This window comes from Mustelus asterias, chromosome 12 (genome assembly GCF_964213995.1).
Source record: "Mustelus asterias chromosome 12, sMusAst1.hap1.1, whole genome shotgun sequence".
Taxonomy (NCBI): Eukaryota; Metazoa; Chordata; class Chondrichthyes; order Carcharhiniformes; family Triakidae; genus Mustelus; species Mustelus asterias.
In genome coordinates, this window is record NC_135812.1 from 82500249 (window position 1) to 82520774 (window position 20526).

The 20526-nt window shown below is 41.1% G+C and overlaps 1 protein-coding gene across 2 annotated transcripts in view; it reads right to left on the reverse strand.

The window, feature by feature from the left end:
- Positions 1–14368, reverse strand: part of stx8 (syntaxin 8) — a 179508-nt gene extending 165140 nt beyond the window's left edge. Inside the window, exons 1-2 of one of the 2 annotated variants that reach the window (XM_078225517.1) lie at positions 14196–14368; positions 4570–4669 (exon numbers count right to left, since the gene is read on the reverse strand). In XM_078225517.1, the coding sequence (XP_078081643.1) occupies positions 4570–4669; positions 14196–14212 (117 nt within the window). In that variant the 5' untranslated portion in view covers positions 14213–14368. The remainder of the gene's footprint in view (positions 1–4569; positions 4670–14195) is intronic. The other variant, XM_078225518.1, reaches the window with a different exon arrangement.
- Between the last annotated feature and the right edge of the window lie 6158 nt (positions 14369–20526).

The following is a 20526-nucleotide window of genomic DNA, read 5'->3' on the forward strand; positions in this document are numbered from 1 at the left end:
GTATTGCGAGGTAGTCACACTACAGGCTAAGACTCCAAAAGCAGGAAGGGAATGGGTGACCACCAGGCAGAGCACGAGGTCTAGCCAGGCAGTGCAGGAATCTCCTGTGGCCATTCCCCAGCAAAACAGATATACTGCTTTGGATACTGTTGAGGGGAACAGCCTCTCAGGGGAAAGCAGCAACAGCCGAATTCACTGCACCACGTCTGGCTCTGTTGCACAGGGGAAGAGTGAAAGTGTGGATATGCAACATAGGGGATTCAATTGTAAGGCGACTAGATAGGCGCTTCTGTGGCTGCAAATGAGACTCCCGGTTGATGTGATTCTTCCCTGGTGCAAGTATCAAGGATGTCTTGAAGCGACTGCAGGATATTCTGGCATGGGAGGGCAAACAGCTAGTGGTCGTGGTACACGTTAGTACAAAGAACACAGGTTAAAAAAGAGATGGGGTGCAAAAAGCAGAATATAGGGAATTAGGAACTAAGTTGAAAAGTAGAACCTCAAAAGGTAGTGATCTCAGGATTACTACCAGTGCCTCATGTTAGTCAGAGCAGAAATAGCAGGATATATCAGGTAAATACATGGCTGAAGAGATGGTGCGAGGAGGAGGGTTTCAGATTCCTGGGACATTGGGACCAGTTCTGGGAAAGGTGGGACCAGTACAAACTGGATGGGTTATACCTGGGCAGGACTAGGAGTGTATTTGGGAGGGTATTTGGTAGAGTGGTTGGGAGGGTTTAAACTAAATTGGCAAGATGAAGGACAAGATTAAAATGCAGAAAGGGGAGTAAAAAAAGTGATAGGCAGAGAAATCAAGGGCTGGAACCAAACAGGGCCACAGTGAAAAAAAGTGGGAATGGGACAAGTAATGTTAAAAAGACAAGCCTTAAGGCACAGAGCATTCACAATAAAGTGGATGAATTAACAGCGCAAATAGATGTAAACAGGTATGATATAGTTGGGATTACAGAGACATGGCTGCAGGATGACCAAGGATGGGAACTGAACATCCAGGGATATTCGATATTTAGGAAAGACAGATTAAAAGGAACAGGTGGTGGAGTTACACTGCTGGTTAAAGAGGAAATTAATGCATTAGTGAGGAAAGATATTAGCTCCGATGATGTGGAATCTGTCTGGATAGAGATAAGAAATACTAAAGGGCCTAAACTTTAATGGGGGTTGTATCTGGATCCCCAAACAATAGTGTTGATGTTGGGAATGGCATTAAACACGTAATTAGAGACGCACGTGATAAAGGAACATCTGTAATTATGGGTGACTTTAATCTGCAGATAGACTGGGCAAATCAAATTAGTCACAATACCACAGGGGAGAAATTGCTAGAGTGTATACAGGATGGTTTTTTTGGACCAATACATTAAGAAACCAACTGCAGAACAGACCATCCTGGACTGGTATTGTCTAATGAGAAAGGAATCATTGAAAATATAGTTGTGTGAGACCTCTTGGAGATAAGCAACCATAATGTGACAGAATTTTTCATCAAGCTGGAGAGTGGTGTAGTTGATTCTGAGACAAGGGCCGAGTCTTAATGAAGGAGACCACGATTGTATGAGGGGCGAGTTGGTTCTAACAGACTGAGAAGCGTTAGCTAAAGGCATAACGGTGGAGAGGCAATGGCAAACATTCAAAGAGCACGTGGAGGAACTACAATTATTGTTTATTCCTGTCTGGTGCAAAAGTAAAATGGGAAAGATGGCCAAACCATGGCAATTATTATAATATTAGATCCAAGGAAGAGGCATACAAATTGGTCAGAACAAATAACAGACCTGAAGATTGGAGCAGTTTAGAATTAACCAATGAGGACCAAGAGATTGATTATGAAGGGGAAAATAGAGTACAAGAGTAAGCTTGCGGTGAACATAAAAACTGAGTAAAAGTTTCTATAGGTGTGTGAAGAGAAAAAGATTGAAGAAAAACGTAGGTCACTTAGTCAGAAACATATAATTAGAGACGCACGTGATAAAGGACATGTGCGTCAGAGCAGAAATAGCAGGATATATCAGGTAAATACATGGCTGAAGAGATGGTGTGAGGGGGAGAGTTTCAGGTTCCTGGGACATTGGGAATTTTTAATGGGGAATAAAGAAATGGTTGACCAACTAAACACATACTTTGGTTCCGTCTTCACAAAGGAGGACACAAATAACATTTAAGAAATATTGGGGGACACAGGGTTTCGTGAGAGGGAGGAACTGCAGGAAATCAATATTCGCAGAGAATTGATGTTGGGAAAATTGATGGGATTGAAGGTCAATAAATCCCCAAGCCCTGATAACCTACATCCCAGAGTACTTAAGGAAGTGGCCCTAGAAATAGTGGATGCATTGGTCGTCATCATTTAGATTCTATAGACTCTGGAACAGTTCCTACAGATTGTGGAAGTGTCCATTAGATTGACTGTATTCAATGTCAACTCAGGTGCAGAAAGAGAAACATGGAGGTGGGGGTTTGAAAGATTGGGTTAAGCGAGACAGAAAAGTTAAAATGTAAAATTCTACATTACCAAATACTCCAATAATTTAAACCTGAAGGAATGAGACTCCACACTGTAATAGTTCATTTTTAAGGCAAGTGAAGTGATTGTTCGTAATTAACACTTACCACAGGGTAAGAATACTCAGGGTGAAACTAAAATGGCTCAACATTGTGCAACAAGTTTAAGTTCTTGTCTACTACACAAATGCAACAATGTCACACCATTCAATGCATTGCAATGGTTAGGCAGAGAGCAGAATGCCATTCCAGTGAAGCTAACGGCAGAGTGGAACAACTCAGACAGCAACCTTTGGAATTTTGAGTTCACCCACACCAGTTGTTGTACTATTTCCATACGAGTAAAGGTGACCACCACTGACATCACCATTCTTTTGATAGAAAAGTTTGGGCCATTAATAATTGCATTTTGAAACAAGGAACAAATCATTTGGCCCATCTAATCCTTTCTTCTCAGGAACCCATGAATTATATCATCATGGCATGGAGTGAAATTGACAGATGCCCAAGAGTAAATTGCTTTAAACCATCTTGCCAATGCAGCAGTTCGGATCTGAAGATAAATCTATAAATAGCAATTAAAAACTACAATTGCATCACAAAACAAGGCAGATTACGAATTTTAATGTTTGATGGAAGAAGACATTTCCCTCAATCACCTCGAGCACAGTGTACCTCCGGTGAAAGTATCTAATTTTATGCCTCATATGTTTTAAGAATATAACTTTTAATTTGGAATTAATTTTTTTAAGTGTGAGATAAAAGGGAAAAACCTGAGCTAGAGAAGTTGGTATATACCCCTAAGATAATTACAAATCCAAGAATGGTCCACGTTTACTTAAAGGGATCAGAAGTAGAGGTGTGTAAAACAATAAACAATAGGTTGTCTTTTCAGAATGGAGCCAGTGAGTCTGGTAAGATTTTGGTTGTCTATCTGGGACATCCCACGTGCTATGTTGCTGTGAGGATAGGTTTCAGGGGGTAGCCTTTTAATTTGAGTTTGTCTGTGTGATTTCTTACAGAAACAGGCAATTGGAGCCTGCAGCAGATTTGAGACAAGCAGAGAAAGAGAATTCTGCCACGATCTGTACACCCGGAACAAACAGCTATCAGAAACCAAGGGTGTTTTTTGATTTTAGAAGTTAATACGCAAAAACGCAGTGAGGCCCATGCTTAAGCGATAGTGCACACAATCATGAGGTACTTTAGGAGAATTGGAGGGTTGCCTGCAGATTGTTATAGAGTAATCTCATACCTCAGAAAATAGCAGGAGCACAGAGGAGAACCAAAGTGAATTCCTAAGAGCTGTGGCACACTTTTGCTTGGTCCCAGGGGAAGTGAAAGATCCCTCAAGATCCAGTAAGGGAAATCTTGGGTGGAAATAAAGGTAGAACAAAGAGTGAAATGCTGAAATTTTGGAGTTTTAAGATAAGGGTTTACAAAATTTGGTGCTGAGTTAATAGTACTTGCTATGCTTAACTCGACCAATTAAAGTTTTTTGTTTACAACATGAAACTTTGTGGGGTAACCTTTTCAGTTACTAGGAATTTAAATTTCTTCTTTATGCTCTCCCTTGAGATCATAACAATAGAATCTGTATATCCATAAAACTATAACCTATTTGGATACAGACATATAAAGTCCACACTGTGTTGGCTTTAATGTGCTCCTGGAGCATGCCAGAAAGGTGTCCAAAGATGTGTGCGTTAAGTTGATTGGCCATGCTAAATTGACCCTAGTGTCAGGGGATTAGCAGGGTAAATATGTGGGGTTATGCGAATAGAGCCTGGGTGGGATTGTGATCGATGCAGACTCAATGGGCCGAATGGCCTCCTTCTGCGTTGTAGGGATTCTATGATTGGAAAACTTAGAAAACGGTGTTGCTTGGGATCGCTGACTTCTGACGAAATATATACTTACCCATAATTCAAGTGGATTGTCCAATTGAATTATGTTTCTCTCAACATTACTTCCTCAAACTATACCATAAAAATCATGCTCATAGAAAAGGAACTGCAAAATAGTAGCAACCATCGCTGAATTTACCTTTGAAGGATTACCTCCTGTTCTCTTCTGTCTATTACGTTCATGGATATTTTCAGCAACCTCTTGTGCTAGTTGACAGGTGGAATCATATTTCATTAACCTGAAGAACACAGGGTAAAGATTATTAAAGATATCTAAATGTAAATCAGAATAAAATGTTTATAATGTGATACTCAAAGAAATTTAGTTAGATTACATCAAAAATTTGCACACGACTTATTTGGTGGCCTCCTTGTCAGTCAGAGACTGTAGTTTTGAGTCCCATTCTAGAACTCACAAACATTTAATCTACTCTGACAGTTCCACACACCACTTGGAGACTGCTACAGAATTGTATTTACTGTCACTCAGATGACATGTGAAACCCAGTCCCCCATTTGCCTGTTCCTGTGGTTTAAGTGGATGGCAATGATCCCATGGTTCTATCAGAAGAGCAATGAGTTTTCCCAGTGTTCTAGCAATTTACATGACCAAAACAAATTAACTGATAATTCATCTCATTGTTGTTATTGGGATTTTGCTGTGTTTAAATCAGCCATTCCCGTCCAGAATACGGTCAGCACTTTCAGGCACTTGTGATACATGATCTTTCAAGTTGCAGGATAGCAAATTGACAGAAGCAGCAATTATTCTCTGAAATGCCCAAGTTTAAATGGCACCATGTTCAAGAAAAAACATTACATCAACTTTCTAGTTGTTTGGATTGTTTCATACAGCAACATAAATCATGCTGAACTTGGCGTTACTTACACATGACTTCATTGTGACAAAAATGAAACTTGGGTCTACAATTTAGCTTGCTGTACAGCCTGCTTTAATTCTTTCTTGGTCCTTAAAAAAGAGACCATTTGATTGGAGCCTCTAAACCAGAGAAACCATTTGATAACTCAGATAAATTGCAGAGAACATAAAAAGAAACATTTAAGAGACATTATAATCATAGTTTTGGTGCTAGAAATGTAAACTAATCATTTTCTATTGTACATGCCAATAGAATTTAACAACAACTGCAAATACGTCCTCGTTCTGCCATTATTTATTTGTTCCATTATTGTTTAATAAACCTGTTTGGAAATTAAAGTCAAAATGAGGTCCAGTGTAGTGTTATTCTGCTGCTTTTGAAGATAAAGATGACTCCTTGGAGGCACAGAAACACTTTGCCCGTGCAGAAGCAATCTATAAAAGAGTTTTCTATTCATTATCCTGGGTATGCTACAATATTGTTGCCTAAATAAAGGTTAAATGAAAGAAACTCTCAAGGGCCGTAAGGTCTTAACAACGTGAAACAGAGAAACTAAAAGTATCTAAAATAGAAAGCAGAAATGAACACAAACACTTAACAGCCAACGTAGTTGAAATAAGAAGCATGAGCATGGCATTCTCACGCAACAAGGCACTTAAAGTTTAACTACTATGCAGTCATGATTTTGAGATTCTACAACGTCTGCCAGTATATTTAATGCTCTTCATAGATGGTACAGACAAAATACAATACATCTGAGGGTGATTAATGGATTAAAATTTGAGCTCGGAGTACAAGATGGCAGCAAGAATTTTTAATTATTATATGAACCCCAAGGAAATGAATAACCCTCAGATGTGATATATAACCGTCAGTTTAATATACTACATCAGATAACGTCCCGAAACGCTGCTCATGAACAAGAACGATTTGGGGCACTGATTTATCAACATTGCAGAGGAAAGAAAATCAGTCCAGAGGCAATTTGAAGGTTAATATAGAGATTAGTAGCAACATAGATAACAGTTCTGGCAGCATTCGGACAGGCCCCAGTGTGTTGGAAGTACTGGGAGTGGGTATCTATAGCTTGTAAGGAACAATGCTGAGGTTGAAGAAAATGCATGCTTGATGAGGAATCACGAGACATGTAGAAGAGTTTCTGGGGAGAAGGAAATAAGCAGCACGGGGGGAGCCCAGGAATAGAGTGACTCCAATCTGGGAGACTGTTGCACGTGGCAGCTGTGGGTAACCCCCTTCTGACTATTTAGCTGTCTCCAGGTGTTACGCTTGCTCTGACCCATTCGTATCCCATTTCAGGTTTTCAGACATCTGCCCATCGCTTTGGCTATCATTTGTAGACTCCTGCTTTTACATTTCTGTTTTTTAAATTACTTTGTACACCATCAATGTTTGTCAACTTCGATTCCCGCCTTGGGTCACTGTCTGTGCGGAGTTTGCACATTCTCCCCGTGTCTGCATGGGTTTCCTCCAGGTGCTCCAGTTTCCTCCCACATTCTGAAAGACGTGCTGGTGAGGTGCATTGACCCAAACAGGCGCCAGAATGATGTGTGGGTGAGGTGGATTGACTATGCTAAATTGCCCCTTAGTGTCAGGGGACTAGCTAAGGTCAATGCCTGGGGTTAAGCAGATAGGACCTGGGTGGGATTGTGGTCGGTGCAAACTCGATGGGCTGAATGGCCTCCTTTTGCACTGTAGGGATTCTATGGTTCTATGGAATATTTCTGGCACAATCACCATTTTTATAACAAGATTTACAACACTTCCAAAGTAATTCACTGAGTGAAGAACATTTTGCATTAAACATTTTAAAGAGTGTTAATAAACAGAAACCCTAGGATTTTAGACATGAAAAGAATGGGGGAAGGACATCCAAAATTATAAGAATAATAGAGGAAACATTAGTCGACTTACACTTTGGATCAATCACTGAATAGCAATTTATACATTGGCAGATATGTTTACAGGTCAATGTGGGGTGTATACCATAGGAACAGGAGGAGGCCATTCAGCCTATCGAGCTTGCTCTGCCATTTAATACGATCATGGCGGATCAGACACTTCGATGCCTTTTACACCCACTATCCCCATAACCCTTTACTGTATTATTGATCAGAAATCTGTCAATCTCTGCTTTAAATATACCCATTGACTTAGTTTCCACAGCCTCTGGGGTAGAGAATTCTAAAGATTCACAACCCTCTGTGTAAAGAAATTTCTCTCATTTCATCCTAAGTGGTATCCCCGAAATCAAATCAAATAATTTTTAAGTTGTGTACCCTGGTTCCAGACTCTCCATCCAAGGGAAACATCTTACCTGCATCTACCCTGTCTATTCCTTTAAGTATTTTACAGGTTTCAATGTGATCACCTCTCATTGAAACCTACAATGAAATCAGAAGAGGATAAAAGGATGTAGGATTCACAGTAGTAGTGGAAGTTATGAACCATTTTAAATGGACTTAATGTTGCTTTGCCTAACTGTATGTCAAGGAACCTCGCTTCAAACTAGTTAAGTACAAATTTCAGGCTAATGCCAGGAGATTTCTCGTCCCATCGTAATGAACTCAAGTAACGAACTTCTGAGTAAAATGTTGGGGCAAAAGAAGTGGGAGAAACGATGGGATGTTGTGAGGGGGAGTAAAGCGATCCTTCTCAATTATGATGGGAGTGAAAAGCCTTCCTCATCAATATCTATCTTGTGTAAGAGGGCCTTTACCCTATTGCCGAAGCTGCCACTTGCGTTCATTAACCGCCCCCGTCTCACAGTGAGACCAAGAAAGAACAGCACTTCCAAATAGTTCAGCTTGGTGGGCAGTGAACACGAAAGGTGAAGGCATGAAAATAAAAGACAGGCAAAACAAAATAAGAGAAACTACATGAATGGTATCCAATATTTCCTTCAACCCACACATCTGTACAAAATGTAACTTGGATAATTGACAATCTCACATCTCAATATTTGAAGTTGTGATATGCATGTATCAAAAGATGTATGTGCACAAGCAATCTCTGTTATAAACACAATGTACAATATTTCATGCACGCACTTAGTGTACTTTGTGCATCCCTGATAATGGACCTGAGTCACACGACTGTTCACTGCTGATATACCAGAGATAAGAAATCTGTCACACATGGCACCATATATTTTGTATACTGCACTTGTCAGATAAAAGAACATGAACTAAAAGCATGTGGGAGTGGATGCAAATGCAGGTTTATTGATTCGCTGTTACTCTATAAAGGCTTGATCTAGACTAAGGCAAAGCCCGCAAAGCAGCCAATGATGTTACAAACATGACTGGACTCTTAAACTGACAATGCAAACCCAGCAAGAACCCCAAATATATAACATCCCGCTCCCTTTTGCTTCTGAACAACAAATAACCACATTTTTACGCAGACATTAAAACATGTATGCAAGAGCAGTCAATGAATCATTACACAGTAATAATAATTAATAGGAAAGACATTCAGGTGAGCGTCTATTCCACTTAGGTTGTCTGCACACTTCGGGGATTTGGTTCTGCTTGACCCAAGAGGTATTCTCCGGTTCTTCAGAGGATGTCTCTGCCCTGGAAGGCACAACAGCCATTTTTGCAGAAGGAAGATGAGTAGCAGCAAAGGATTCTTCAGCAAATTTGCTTTCTGCTGATTGATCCAAAGTCACAGTCACAATATCCAACATTATGGACATTGGTTCATCCACAGATAGTTTGAGTAAACATGGTACTGGTACATTGGTGTGTGTAGCTAACTGATCCACGTGCTGTCTCCACACTAGTTCACCTTTGCAGGAAACCACTTTTCACTCATGGTATAGCTGCACACCAAAATGTGCTCTACCTTGTTGAAACAAGTATCTTTTGGAATTAGCTTCTCAAGATGAGCGACTGCTGACTGCATTCTACTATCTCAGGCTTCTCCTGCGGGAAGAGTGGATCGACTACAGTTCTCAGCTTTCTCCTCAATGGTAGTAAAGCTGGGGAACTCTGAGTAGTCGCATGGTTATGTTGCAATACATCACCAAGAGATTGTTTAGATGGCGATTTAATGAACCTTGGTCCTTGGAGGCTTTCAGTGAATGCTTCAAGGACAGGACAAACCTTCCGGCTAATCCATTTGTTGATGGGTGGTAAGGGGTAGGTGCTAATTGTGTGTGTTGGAAACCACTCATCTTCAAATATCCTTCAAACTCAAATGCCATGAATTATGGTCCATTATCATTCACGATTTGCTCTGCTTTCCCAAATCTGGCTAAAATCTCACCGAGCTTTTGATGGTTTGCCCCCACAGTTGTTGACTTCATTAGAACAACTTCCAGCCATTTGGAGTGTGTGTCAAAGATAACCATGAACATATGCCCCTTGGCTGGATCTGTCAATGTGTCGACATTGCCAAGGCATTTTAGACCATTCCCATGGAAACAATGGCGGTGCATTCCTTACCCATGCACATGACTGGCACAGTCCTGCTTTTTCCTCAATCTGAGCATTAGTCCAGGCAACCAGAAATTAATTACCCTCATCCCCCACATGTACAGTCAACTCGAGTTTCCTGGAAAATGAACTCTGATGTAGAGTCAACCAGATTTGAAACGTTGGTTCTATTCTCTCTCCACAGATGCTGTCAGACCTGCTGAGATTTTCCAGCATTTTCTGTTTTTGTTTCAGATTCCAGCATCCATGTGCTTTTTTTCCCCTTGGAAACATAAGGCGTTAATTCAGGATGCGTTCCCACTGTTTCTCCCTTTTAACATCATCTCCAGTATCTTCCCCATCATGGGATCATTCTGCTCTGTCATTGGGACCTGCACTGCAGTCACTGGGAAGTGTTCTACCCATGAAAAATAGAAGATACTGGAAAAACTACTGGGTGGTTCATGACCAATGGCAAAGGCAATTGTGAAATGCACCAGCATCGGCACAGCTGTCTTACTGATGGTACTTTAGCTCACAGGAATGTGCAGATACTAGCAATGGAATATCTTTACACAGCCCAAAAATAGCTGTTATGGTCACAAGCAAGTTATAGTGATAATTTTGGGTTGAAATGTACCAACACTTCTGATTACGTCAAGGCTTCTTTAACCAACTGAAATGCTTTTTCACACCCATGCCCATTGTCATGCTTGTTTTATACACAAATTAAGCAATGGTTTAAGTAGGGTTGCTAGACACAAAACAAATTTGCCATAGTAATTAACTAACTCTAGGAATGGTCTTCAGTGTATTACATTCATTGGTCATGGAGCCTCCATGATATCTTTCACCTTCTTAGGTGCCTTTGTTAAACCCTTGCTTTCAATCACATGGCCTAAATATTGTATTGACATTTGAAAGAAGCCACACTATCTTTCCTGACACAAAGACCATGCATTTAAAGGCATTTCAATGTGGCTTTTAGATTACATGGGTGTTCCTGCTCATTGGTACCAGTGATCAATTTGTCATCAAGGTAACATTGTACCACCTGTAGACCACTCAGGATCTGGTCCATGGACCGTTGGAATAAAGTGGGTGTTGAAGTTATTCCAAAAGGTAATCTCTTATAGCGAAATAAGCCTTTATGTGTTATAATGGGGAGGTGTTGAGATTCAGCAGCAATGTTCATCTGCTGGTAGACCTGTGATGAGTTGATTTCGCTGAACTTCTGATCTCCTGCTGGGCTGGCAAACAAAGCCTCAATCAAAGGTGGTGGGTATCGATCCCTGCAAAGAACTAGATTGACTGTTGTTTGAAATCTGCACAAATATATAGAATCCTACAGTGCGGCAGGAGGCCATTCGGTCCATTGAGTCTGCACCGACCACAATCCCATCCAGGCCCTATCCCTGTAACCCCGTGCATTTACCCTAGCTCGACTCTCTGACACTAAGGGGCAATTTAGCGTGGCCAATCCACCAAACCCACACATCTTTGGACTGTGGGAGGAAACCGGAGCACTCAGAGGAAACCCAGGCAGACACAGGGAGAACGTGCAAACTTCACACAAACAGTAACCCAAGCTGGGAACCGAACCCAGGTCCCTGGCGCTGAGAGTCAGCAGTGCTAACCACCATGCTGTCCACAGTGTCCTATAGTCCTGTCCTGATTCATTACAGGCACAAAAGGGATGGCCCAGTGGTGATGAGTTCTAAGGCTCCTGTATCCGCAAGTCTCATTGGTTCAGATTCTACCTTAGGACATATGGCGTAGGGTACTGTTCTTGCCTCGAGACTCTTAGGTTGGCTGTTCTGTTTGATCTTACGTGCCGCCTGCACTCCTTTCGTGAAACCTCGGGTCTCCTCAAATACACTGTTGTATTTCTCCAAGATATTCTGTAGATCTGTTTTAGAATCAACTAACCTGTTCACAGCACTCCAGTTCAATTTTATCTTCTCTAGCCAAGAACAGCCAAAGAGAGCTGGAAAACATCCTTGAACAACGAAGTGGCAGCTCTGCCGTTTGCCCACAACTCTATTGTTACGATGATGCTAGCTCTTAAAGGCACTATTTCCTTGAAGTAAGTCCTCAAGATAACATCTGCTGGCTTTAATGGTAAGTAATTCAATGTTTCCTTATAGATGGCCTCAGGAATTAGGGAGACGGTAGAGCCTGCACTGACCTCCATTCATACAGGCTGTCCATTTAAGTTTAGAACTACCCAGAGCCGGTGTGATTCACCTTGAACTGAAAGCAGTTCAAGGTGAATTTGGGGGAAGCCATTTTATGGAACATCATGTTGCTCCGTGCTGAGAAGCCTTCTTCTTGACAAGGTCCATCGACATGGCTATCTCTCAGGCTGTCTTTAGACTTAAATTTCATTCAGTTATCAATCTTCATCCCTCAGCCCACAAACTAGATGGTCTTGAATAGTGTCATCCAGAGAGTCACCAAATTCCCAATTCTCCGTATGGCACTTTAGAGTTGCAACAAATTGTGCTATATTTTCTCCTTCTCGCTGATTCCTCATATGGAACCTAAACTGCTCCGCAACAATTAATGGTTTGGTGAGTAATGGTCCTCAAGTATCTTAGTTAATTCTTCATATCTTTTGTTACCGGGTTTCTTGGGCTGCATCAGACTTGAGTACATTAAAAAGTTTACTGCCAATGGTGCTAAAAAAAAGCAGGGACTGCAACTTCCTCAGGAATCTTATTTGCGAGAACATAGTCTTAGGATTTCCAATTTTTAGATTCTTCCTCGAATGGGTCAACAGTGCCAAACTGTCCTGCCATTTTACAGTGATATTGGGATCTGCTCAGCAACTTTTTTCTTCTGAAGCTTCCCTTAATTTCTATGGTCTAGTTTATTTTGTAAATTGTAATATAAGCCAATTGCCACAGCTTTTCTTTGATTTAATGCAATGCCTAAAATGTCTCACTCTACCTCTGCACCTCAATCTAACTGCGCACATAGCGAGCTCTACTGCCTGAACCCCTTGGGCTGCTGGTTTTAATTTTCAGTATGGACCTCTCTCTTTTTCTGCCCAACAACCTAACTGGTCTGGCGCCAGGCGCAATCAGCTGACCTGCTATTGATTCTGCCCCAACATCAAAAGTATCTAAGTTTCAGTTGGTAAGTGTAACTACGACTTTCCTTCCCTTTTTTGATCAAAAAGAATTTAATCCACTCCTCGTCACCAGTATTCTTTTTATACTGCACTTATAGGATGAAAGAAAAGTAGAAGCACGTGGGGTTGGATGCAAACAGCCAAACAGGTTTATTGTATAGCTGTTAACTCTATAAAGGCTTGATCTAGCCTAAAGCAAAGCCTGCGAAGTAGCCAATGACCTCACAAACTATACACATGACTAAGTGACAGTGCAACACAACAAACGCAAATACATAATAGAAATACCCTAAGGACTTGCATTTATGTAGCACCTTTAATGAAGCAACATGCCAAGACACTTCACACGCGTATTATCAAAACAAAATTTGACATAGAGGCACATAAGGGGATAAATGGGCAATCAAATTGAAGTGCAGTACAAAGGAGGAGACATTTAGAGGGGGAATTGCAGAGTTCATATATAGGCTGCTGAAGGCAAAACAGCAGGGGCGGGGGCGGAGGGGGCAAAGGAGGCGGGTGCGAGGCGCGATTGAAATCGGGCATATGCGAGTGGCCAGAATTGGAAGGTGGTGGTGGTGGTTACAACAATATAAAGCGATGAGGTCAAAGAAGGATTTGAAAAGGGGGAAACTTTTAAAATCAGTGCAATGCTTAATCCAGAGCCAGTGTAGGGCGACACACACACTGCATACATCCCTTGCAAAGGATCTGCTTAAACATAGCGTCTTATTTATAAAGGATATCACATACACCCTACACTGTTAATGTCTTATAATGAATATTTCACACATCCTGCAGTGTAAATATTCCTTATAAAGGATATCATACACACCCTACACTGTAAATACCCTTTATATAGGATATCACACTGCATTGTAAATATCCCTTACAAAGGATTTCATACACCCGACACTGTTAATATCCCTTATAAAGTATATCAGACTGCACTGTAAATATCCCTTAAAGGATATCAGACTGCACTGTAAATATCCCTTAAAGGATATCAGACTGCACTGTAAATATCCCTTAAAGGATATCAGACTGCACTGTAAATATCCCTTAAAGGATATCAGACTGCACTGTAAATATCCCTTAAAGGATATCACACATCCTACACTGTAAATGTCCCTTATAAAGGATGTCACACACACTGTACTGTACACGGGCCTATTACACTGACCCCGGTTATTCTCTATAGCGGGGTCTGAACGGCTTCAATCGCGGCCAAGGTGAACTTGAGCCCGATATAAAAGCGGCTCCAACCTCCCCCGGCCCCATTTCCCCTCCGAAGCCCCTCCAGCCTCACCAGGGCTCCCGGGCCATCGCTCTGCTGCTGCTCTCCACTTCCTGTTGTCTGTCCGGCTCTCATTTCGGTATGGAGTGCAACAACTTTCCAGGACATTGGTTCCGGCCTGGCAGCAGCAGCAAGAGGTGTTTGTACCGCAGCTGCAGAGGGAGGCTGTGAAGCCCAGTGTAGTCCTGCTGGCTTATTAACAATACACATCGTATCTCCAATTTATAAACATAGACATTAAACAACACCTGAATAACCCCCATTTATAAACACAGACATTATGGCAGGATGGCACAATGGTTAGCACTGCTGTCCCACAACGCCAGGGACTTGGGTTCGATTCCCAGCTTGGGTCACTGTATGGAGACTGCACGTTCTACTCGTGTCTGAGTGGGTTTCCTCCGGGTGCTCCGGTTTCCTCCCATCGTACAAAAGAGGTGCTGGTTAGGACATGCTAAATTCTCCCTCAGTGTACCCGAACAGGCGCCGGAGTGTGGCGGCTAGGTGATTTTCACAGTAGCTTCATTGCAGTGTTAATGTAAACCTACTTGTGATAATAAATAAACTTTTTAAAAAACTAATTACATCTGAATAACTCAAATTTATAAACATAGACTATGTGAATAACCCCAATTTAAAAACAGTTTCTAAAGTATCAACCATTCCTTTACTTCTTAAAGCACGATGTCCTTTAAATGTTGCCAACAATCCTGGATTGCACTGGAGTCCCGAGCAATTAAATATTAATTCTTTTGGCCACTCTAATGAGTATCTGAGAGAGAAGAAAACAAATCAGAAAAATAAAGGATTTTTTTTGGGCGCGGGGTTTATTAGTTATAAAAATGTTGCAGAACAGGATAAAAGAAAAAAGCAAAATACTTTGGATGCTGGAATCAGAAACAAAAACAGAAAATGCTGGAAAATCTCAGCAGGTCTGACAGCATATGTGAAGAGAAAATAGAGCCAACATTTCAAGTCTGGATGACCCTTCATCAGATAAAAGAAAAGTATGGGAAGGGAGGCTGGAGGCAAGCGGTCGTTGAATAAAACTGATCCAGGAATTATTAATACCTCCAGCCAAAGTTGGTAATCAGAGATATCCTGGAAGGTATGAGGGAAATATCTATCAAATCCAGAGTTAGAAGAGTGCCAGACCACCACAGGACTGTTGGAGAAATTGTTTATTCCGGCTGTTTTGGACATTATAGAATTTGGTGCCCTGACTGTGCCACATAGTGCAATAATTTCAAACCAACTAGTTGTATAAAGTTGTATGGATCAGGAACCCACCATGGTTCCATCTCAGTGAACCATGTTTTTAATTCTATACGTTGTAAGATAATCTATGATTTGTAAGATAATAAAGGAACTGCATTTAAGGTGGTATACCTGCATTGTAGTTTACAAACTACACCTGCTACAGTCAGTGACAGGGGCAAGCCATAAAGGTCTGGATTTCGGGTCAACAATGAAGCACAGGTAGAGAGAGAATAGAGCTAATGTTTTGGGTCTGGATGATCTATCATGAACCCTGACGAAGAATCATCCAGACTCCAATCGTTAACTCTATTCTCGCTCCACAGATGCTGTCAGATTTGCTGAGATTTTCCAGCATTTTCTGTTTTTGTTTCAAATTCCAGCATCCACAGCAATTTGCTTTTAGACTGACACGAGAGGCAACAATCTCTGTGGTGAGGACTTTACCTGCTCTGACCAGTTACTGAGTTGCAGTGTTCTTTAATGGGTATTCCCAACATGGGGTTGCACATTAGCATGAAGCAGTCCAAGCAGCCAATCACATAAAAATTCTCACAGCCAACCAGGCGATGGAAAGCACCAAATCACTTCTTAAAAAATTTGGCACACAGCAAAATAAAGATTGTGCATGAGGTAAAGATGGAAGATAAAACATCGCAAGCAGCTTTAAAATTATATTTGAAACATAAAGAAATCTAATAATTAATCTTAACAGGAACATTGAACAACACAAAAATTAAATTATTCTTTCAGGACCAGTTCTGTTGCTCAGCAACAGTTACCACTCAGGTCGTGGGTAAAATCTCAGTTGAGCAAAATGTAATTTTTATGTGATTTCTAACAACAGTGAGAGGCTGGAAAAGGAGAAGTTCTCCCAACACCAACTGATTTCAAGAATAAGTAAAAACAGATCATGCTGGAAAAACTCAGCAGGTTTGGCAGCCATACATGAAGAGTGAAATAGAGTCAACTTTTTGTGTCCAATAGGACTCTTTTTTACTGGATAAAAGCAAATTACTGCGGATGCTGGAATCTGAAACCAAAAGCGAAAATGCTGGAAAATCTCAGCAAGTCTGGAAGCATCTGTAAGGAGAGAAAAGAGAGCTTTGAGTCCAGATGACCCTTTGTCAGAGCCTGATTACAACTATTCCGTGTGGTGACTTTGAGGGCGGGGGGCGGGGTAGAAAGAGGAGAGGTGGGACGGTGGTAATGAGGGTCCACCACAGTACAGCCTATAGAGGAGTGACAAGTTGAAGACTACAACTTCAGGCTTTCCACGCTATTCTGCATTTGCTCGAAATGTTCAAATTGCGGCCAGTTTTAGCGGATTAACAAAATGAAAGCTGCCAGTTCATTGACAAGGCTCCTTGCGAAACCAAGACCAATACCATCAATGTGCCTCAGTTTTAAAAGTACCCCCGTTGGAAGCTGTGGTTCAATATGGTTACTATTCCATGGCTAATCAAATGAAACTGAAGAATGTGGCTGCATTAAATGAAGAAAATTCTCACTCAGTTCAACAGTCATTCCAGAGACTTGAGCATTTCATCCAAGTGGAAACTTCAGTGCAGCTGAGGGTGGTCCCGAGTACAATACCGAGGGATCGCTGCAGTCAGAGGTGTCATGCTTTGTGTTGAGATATTAAACCGAGGGGCTGTTGTCCCTCTCAGGTGGATCCAAAAGACGCAATGGTGTTAGGAATAGGTTAAGTTTCCTTCCACTTAAGTCCTAAATTGGATGTTAATCATTTAATAGAAGTCACTGGGATATATATATAAAAATATAAAAGAGGTTACAGGTGGCACCGGGTGTTGGTGATGTGTATCTTGAGTTGAATCAGAAAAATAAAGGAAGTTTATGAAGAAGCAGGACTTCAGTGTGTTTCCATTACTGGACTGCAACTGATAGGCTCAAACAAGTGACATTTTGTGAAAGCAGAACAGTGGAGACCCTGGTGCTTTGGCAAATATGTATCCCACAGCATCATTAAAAAGATTTTTTCTGGTCATTGTCACATTGCTGTTTGTGGGACTGTGCTGTACACAAATTGGCAGCCATGCTTCCTATGTTACACAGCAACTACAATTCAAACCCACTTAATTGGTTGTAAAGTGCTTTGGTACATTCCATGGTCATGAAAGGCAATTTATAAATGCAAGTATTTAATATTCTATTCATCTCAGATGCTGTGATAAAGTTATGTCTAAAGGCCTGTAAAATTAAATGCATGTAAATGTACACACTCCTGCAATATGCAAGGTCCCATAAACCGAGGCAGGAATTACAGCATCAAAACAACTTCCCGAGTTGTTCTCAATGCCTCACGGTATTACCATGCTGCCTAATCTCCATTCTAATGTTGATGCTGTAACCAAGACCATTTTACACTGAGGAAAACTGTGGAATAATTTTGTGGAAATGTGATCTCGTTGTGTAGATGCCGATGCTCTAATTTGTCTTGAGTTGAAAAGAAGAAAATGTGGTATGGTGGGGTGCGGTGATGGTGGTGGTCGCCCCTTTTATTTTTCCTCGGAGGATTTCCCAAATCGCTGGAGGAGGCCAGGAGGCATAGAACCAGCATGATGTGCGAATGAGGCCCTGTAAAATTCTCATGGTGTTTTGTTTCATAGCACCTTTTATAATCATTTTGATGCACCTACCGTCCCCATGGGTCCTAATTTCTATTATTAAAAGTTAAAAATTAAGTTGTGCAATTATCATAGAAAATAATTAAAGATGAAAATATTAAAACCAATAGGTAGCAAATAATGTTTGTTACCTCTGTTTCACTCTGGTTCTCTTGTAGAATTCCAGTTACCAAACTCTCCCACTAGGTGGTGTATTTGGTGCATGGGTTAGAAATATACAGGCAAACATTTGAACATTACAAAATTCTGTATCGGTATAAAGTTCAGTTTCCATGTACTAAAATATAAAGTTTTTAAAATTACGTTGTTTGTTCCTATATATGGTGTCAACCAGATGAAATCCTCAGATTAGCCTACTGAATTTGTAAGATTTTGGTCAAGATCAGTAAATTTCAAATCCAGAATCAATGGATGTTAAACATGAATTAACAGGCAAATTGTGATCAATTATAAATTACACAGTAAATGGCAGATATGCCTAAAACAGATCTTCCGAATTGGCTCTGAATCCATGCAACATGTATGTAAACTCAGTCACAAAGTTTCTCTGCCTTCCTCATAAAGAGTTTCAATTCCTCTTTCTCTAGAATTTAGCCTAATCTCCAGCCAAAAGCAGTGCATAACAAAAATGACACATCTGCAGAACTCCCTCGACTCTGCTTACAGCAGTCTGGAATGGCATAGATCCACTAATATTTACTTCAAGAACAGAAACAGCCACTGCAACTGTATATTTACCTTTTCTCAGCTTCTGAACCTACCCTCTGTCTTCTTCAGCCTGCCTGTACTGCGCCATTGGAATCATCATCTGAGCTCTGATGGCTTTGTATCCTGTTTCCCTTTTCAGTTAGGACCGGTCTCAAAAAAAAGTTGAAACTGCAAATTCCATCACAATTGCCCCCATTTGGGAATAAGATAATTTTATGGCAGTAACATTATCATAATGCCGACTAAGCCTAGATTTCAATGGTTAACCTGCAAAAGTAACAGGACTGGTACTTTATTCCCCAGTTTTGAGTTTCAGCTAGAATCATAGAATCCCTACAGTGCAGAAGGAGGCCATTCGGTCCATCGGGTCTGCACCAACAACAATCCCACCAAGGCCCTATCCCCGTAACCCCACACATTTATCCTGCTAATCCCTCTAACCTTCACATCCCGGGACACTCAGGGGCAATTTAGCATAGCTAATGCACCTATCCCGCACATCTTTGGACTGTGGGAGGAAACCCACACAGACACAGGGAAAACGTGCAAATTCCACACAGTGACCCAAGCCAGGAATCGAACCCAGATCCTTGGAGCTGTGAAGCAGCAGTGCTAACCACTGTGCCACCGTGCCGCCTCGGCTGACTAATCTATTCAATTTTTTATTATTTGTGAGGAAACCTTAAGATGTTCTTGAACTACAGCACAAGCCTTTGGCTGTCTTTCTCAAAACTTGGGCACATAATCTGAGAATAATTTCTTCTTCCTAGGTCATAACCTTTTCTTTAACGAATTTGAGTGGCCCTTACTTCATGTCCAGAGACTAACTCAAAAGGGACCAAACCCAGTTGACTCATTTGATACATCTCTATTGGTAAATAATAAAAATGAAATTCTCTTATCCCAGTCCCCAGAATATTCAAGACAATAAGTTCTAATCATGGTTTTAAGCTTTGATGGCACCTTTCCAATGTTCCCAAGACTATGGGACGAACTTTCCTATTCCACCTATCCCGGGAATCATAGCAGGCGAGGACGGGCCTGGAAAAGTCCGTTAACCGTGGGCAGGATTTTCCTGTTTTGGGATGAGCGCAGCTGGAAAATCCCATCCCATGGGTGGTATGTAGATGATCTCAATCTGCTTTACTCCGAACCGATTCATTGTCTCCTGGAATATTTGTGACACGAAATTTGGTCTCTGATCAGATTGAATCTCTCTGGGTAACCCATACCGCATGAAAACTGAATTAACCCTTCAATGATCACCTTTGCAATAGTTTTTCTTAATGCTCTGGACATCAGGTAAACATATCCATGATGATTAAAAGATCTTGATTCCTTGCTTTTATTTTGGGCAGGGGATCAGTAGAATCCACTAAAACCCTCCTAAACGTTTCATTGTAATTGGAATCAATGGAGCTGGTTAATCAGTGCCTGGGGCTTCCCAACCAGTAGACATCTGAAGTCTGGCAGAATTCCCAAATGACCTGCCATTGGAATCTCATGGGAGATTCTTAAAATGTCCTTGTGGTAACCAGGGGAAACAACAATTTGATGGACTACTGCCCTTCAATCTGCTGATTTCTCATGTCACCTCCACTTCCTCAAAAATGACATGAATAACTTTAATAATGCACTTTTTCAGAATATGCTGCCGGGGGCAATTCCTGCAAACTAAGGTCTGCCTGCTGAGCTTCAATCAAGGAAACTGGATTAAATTATTTAGCCTT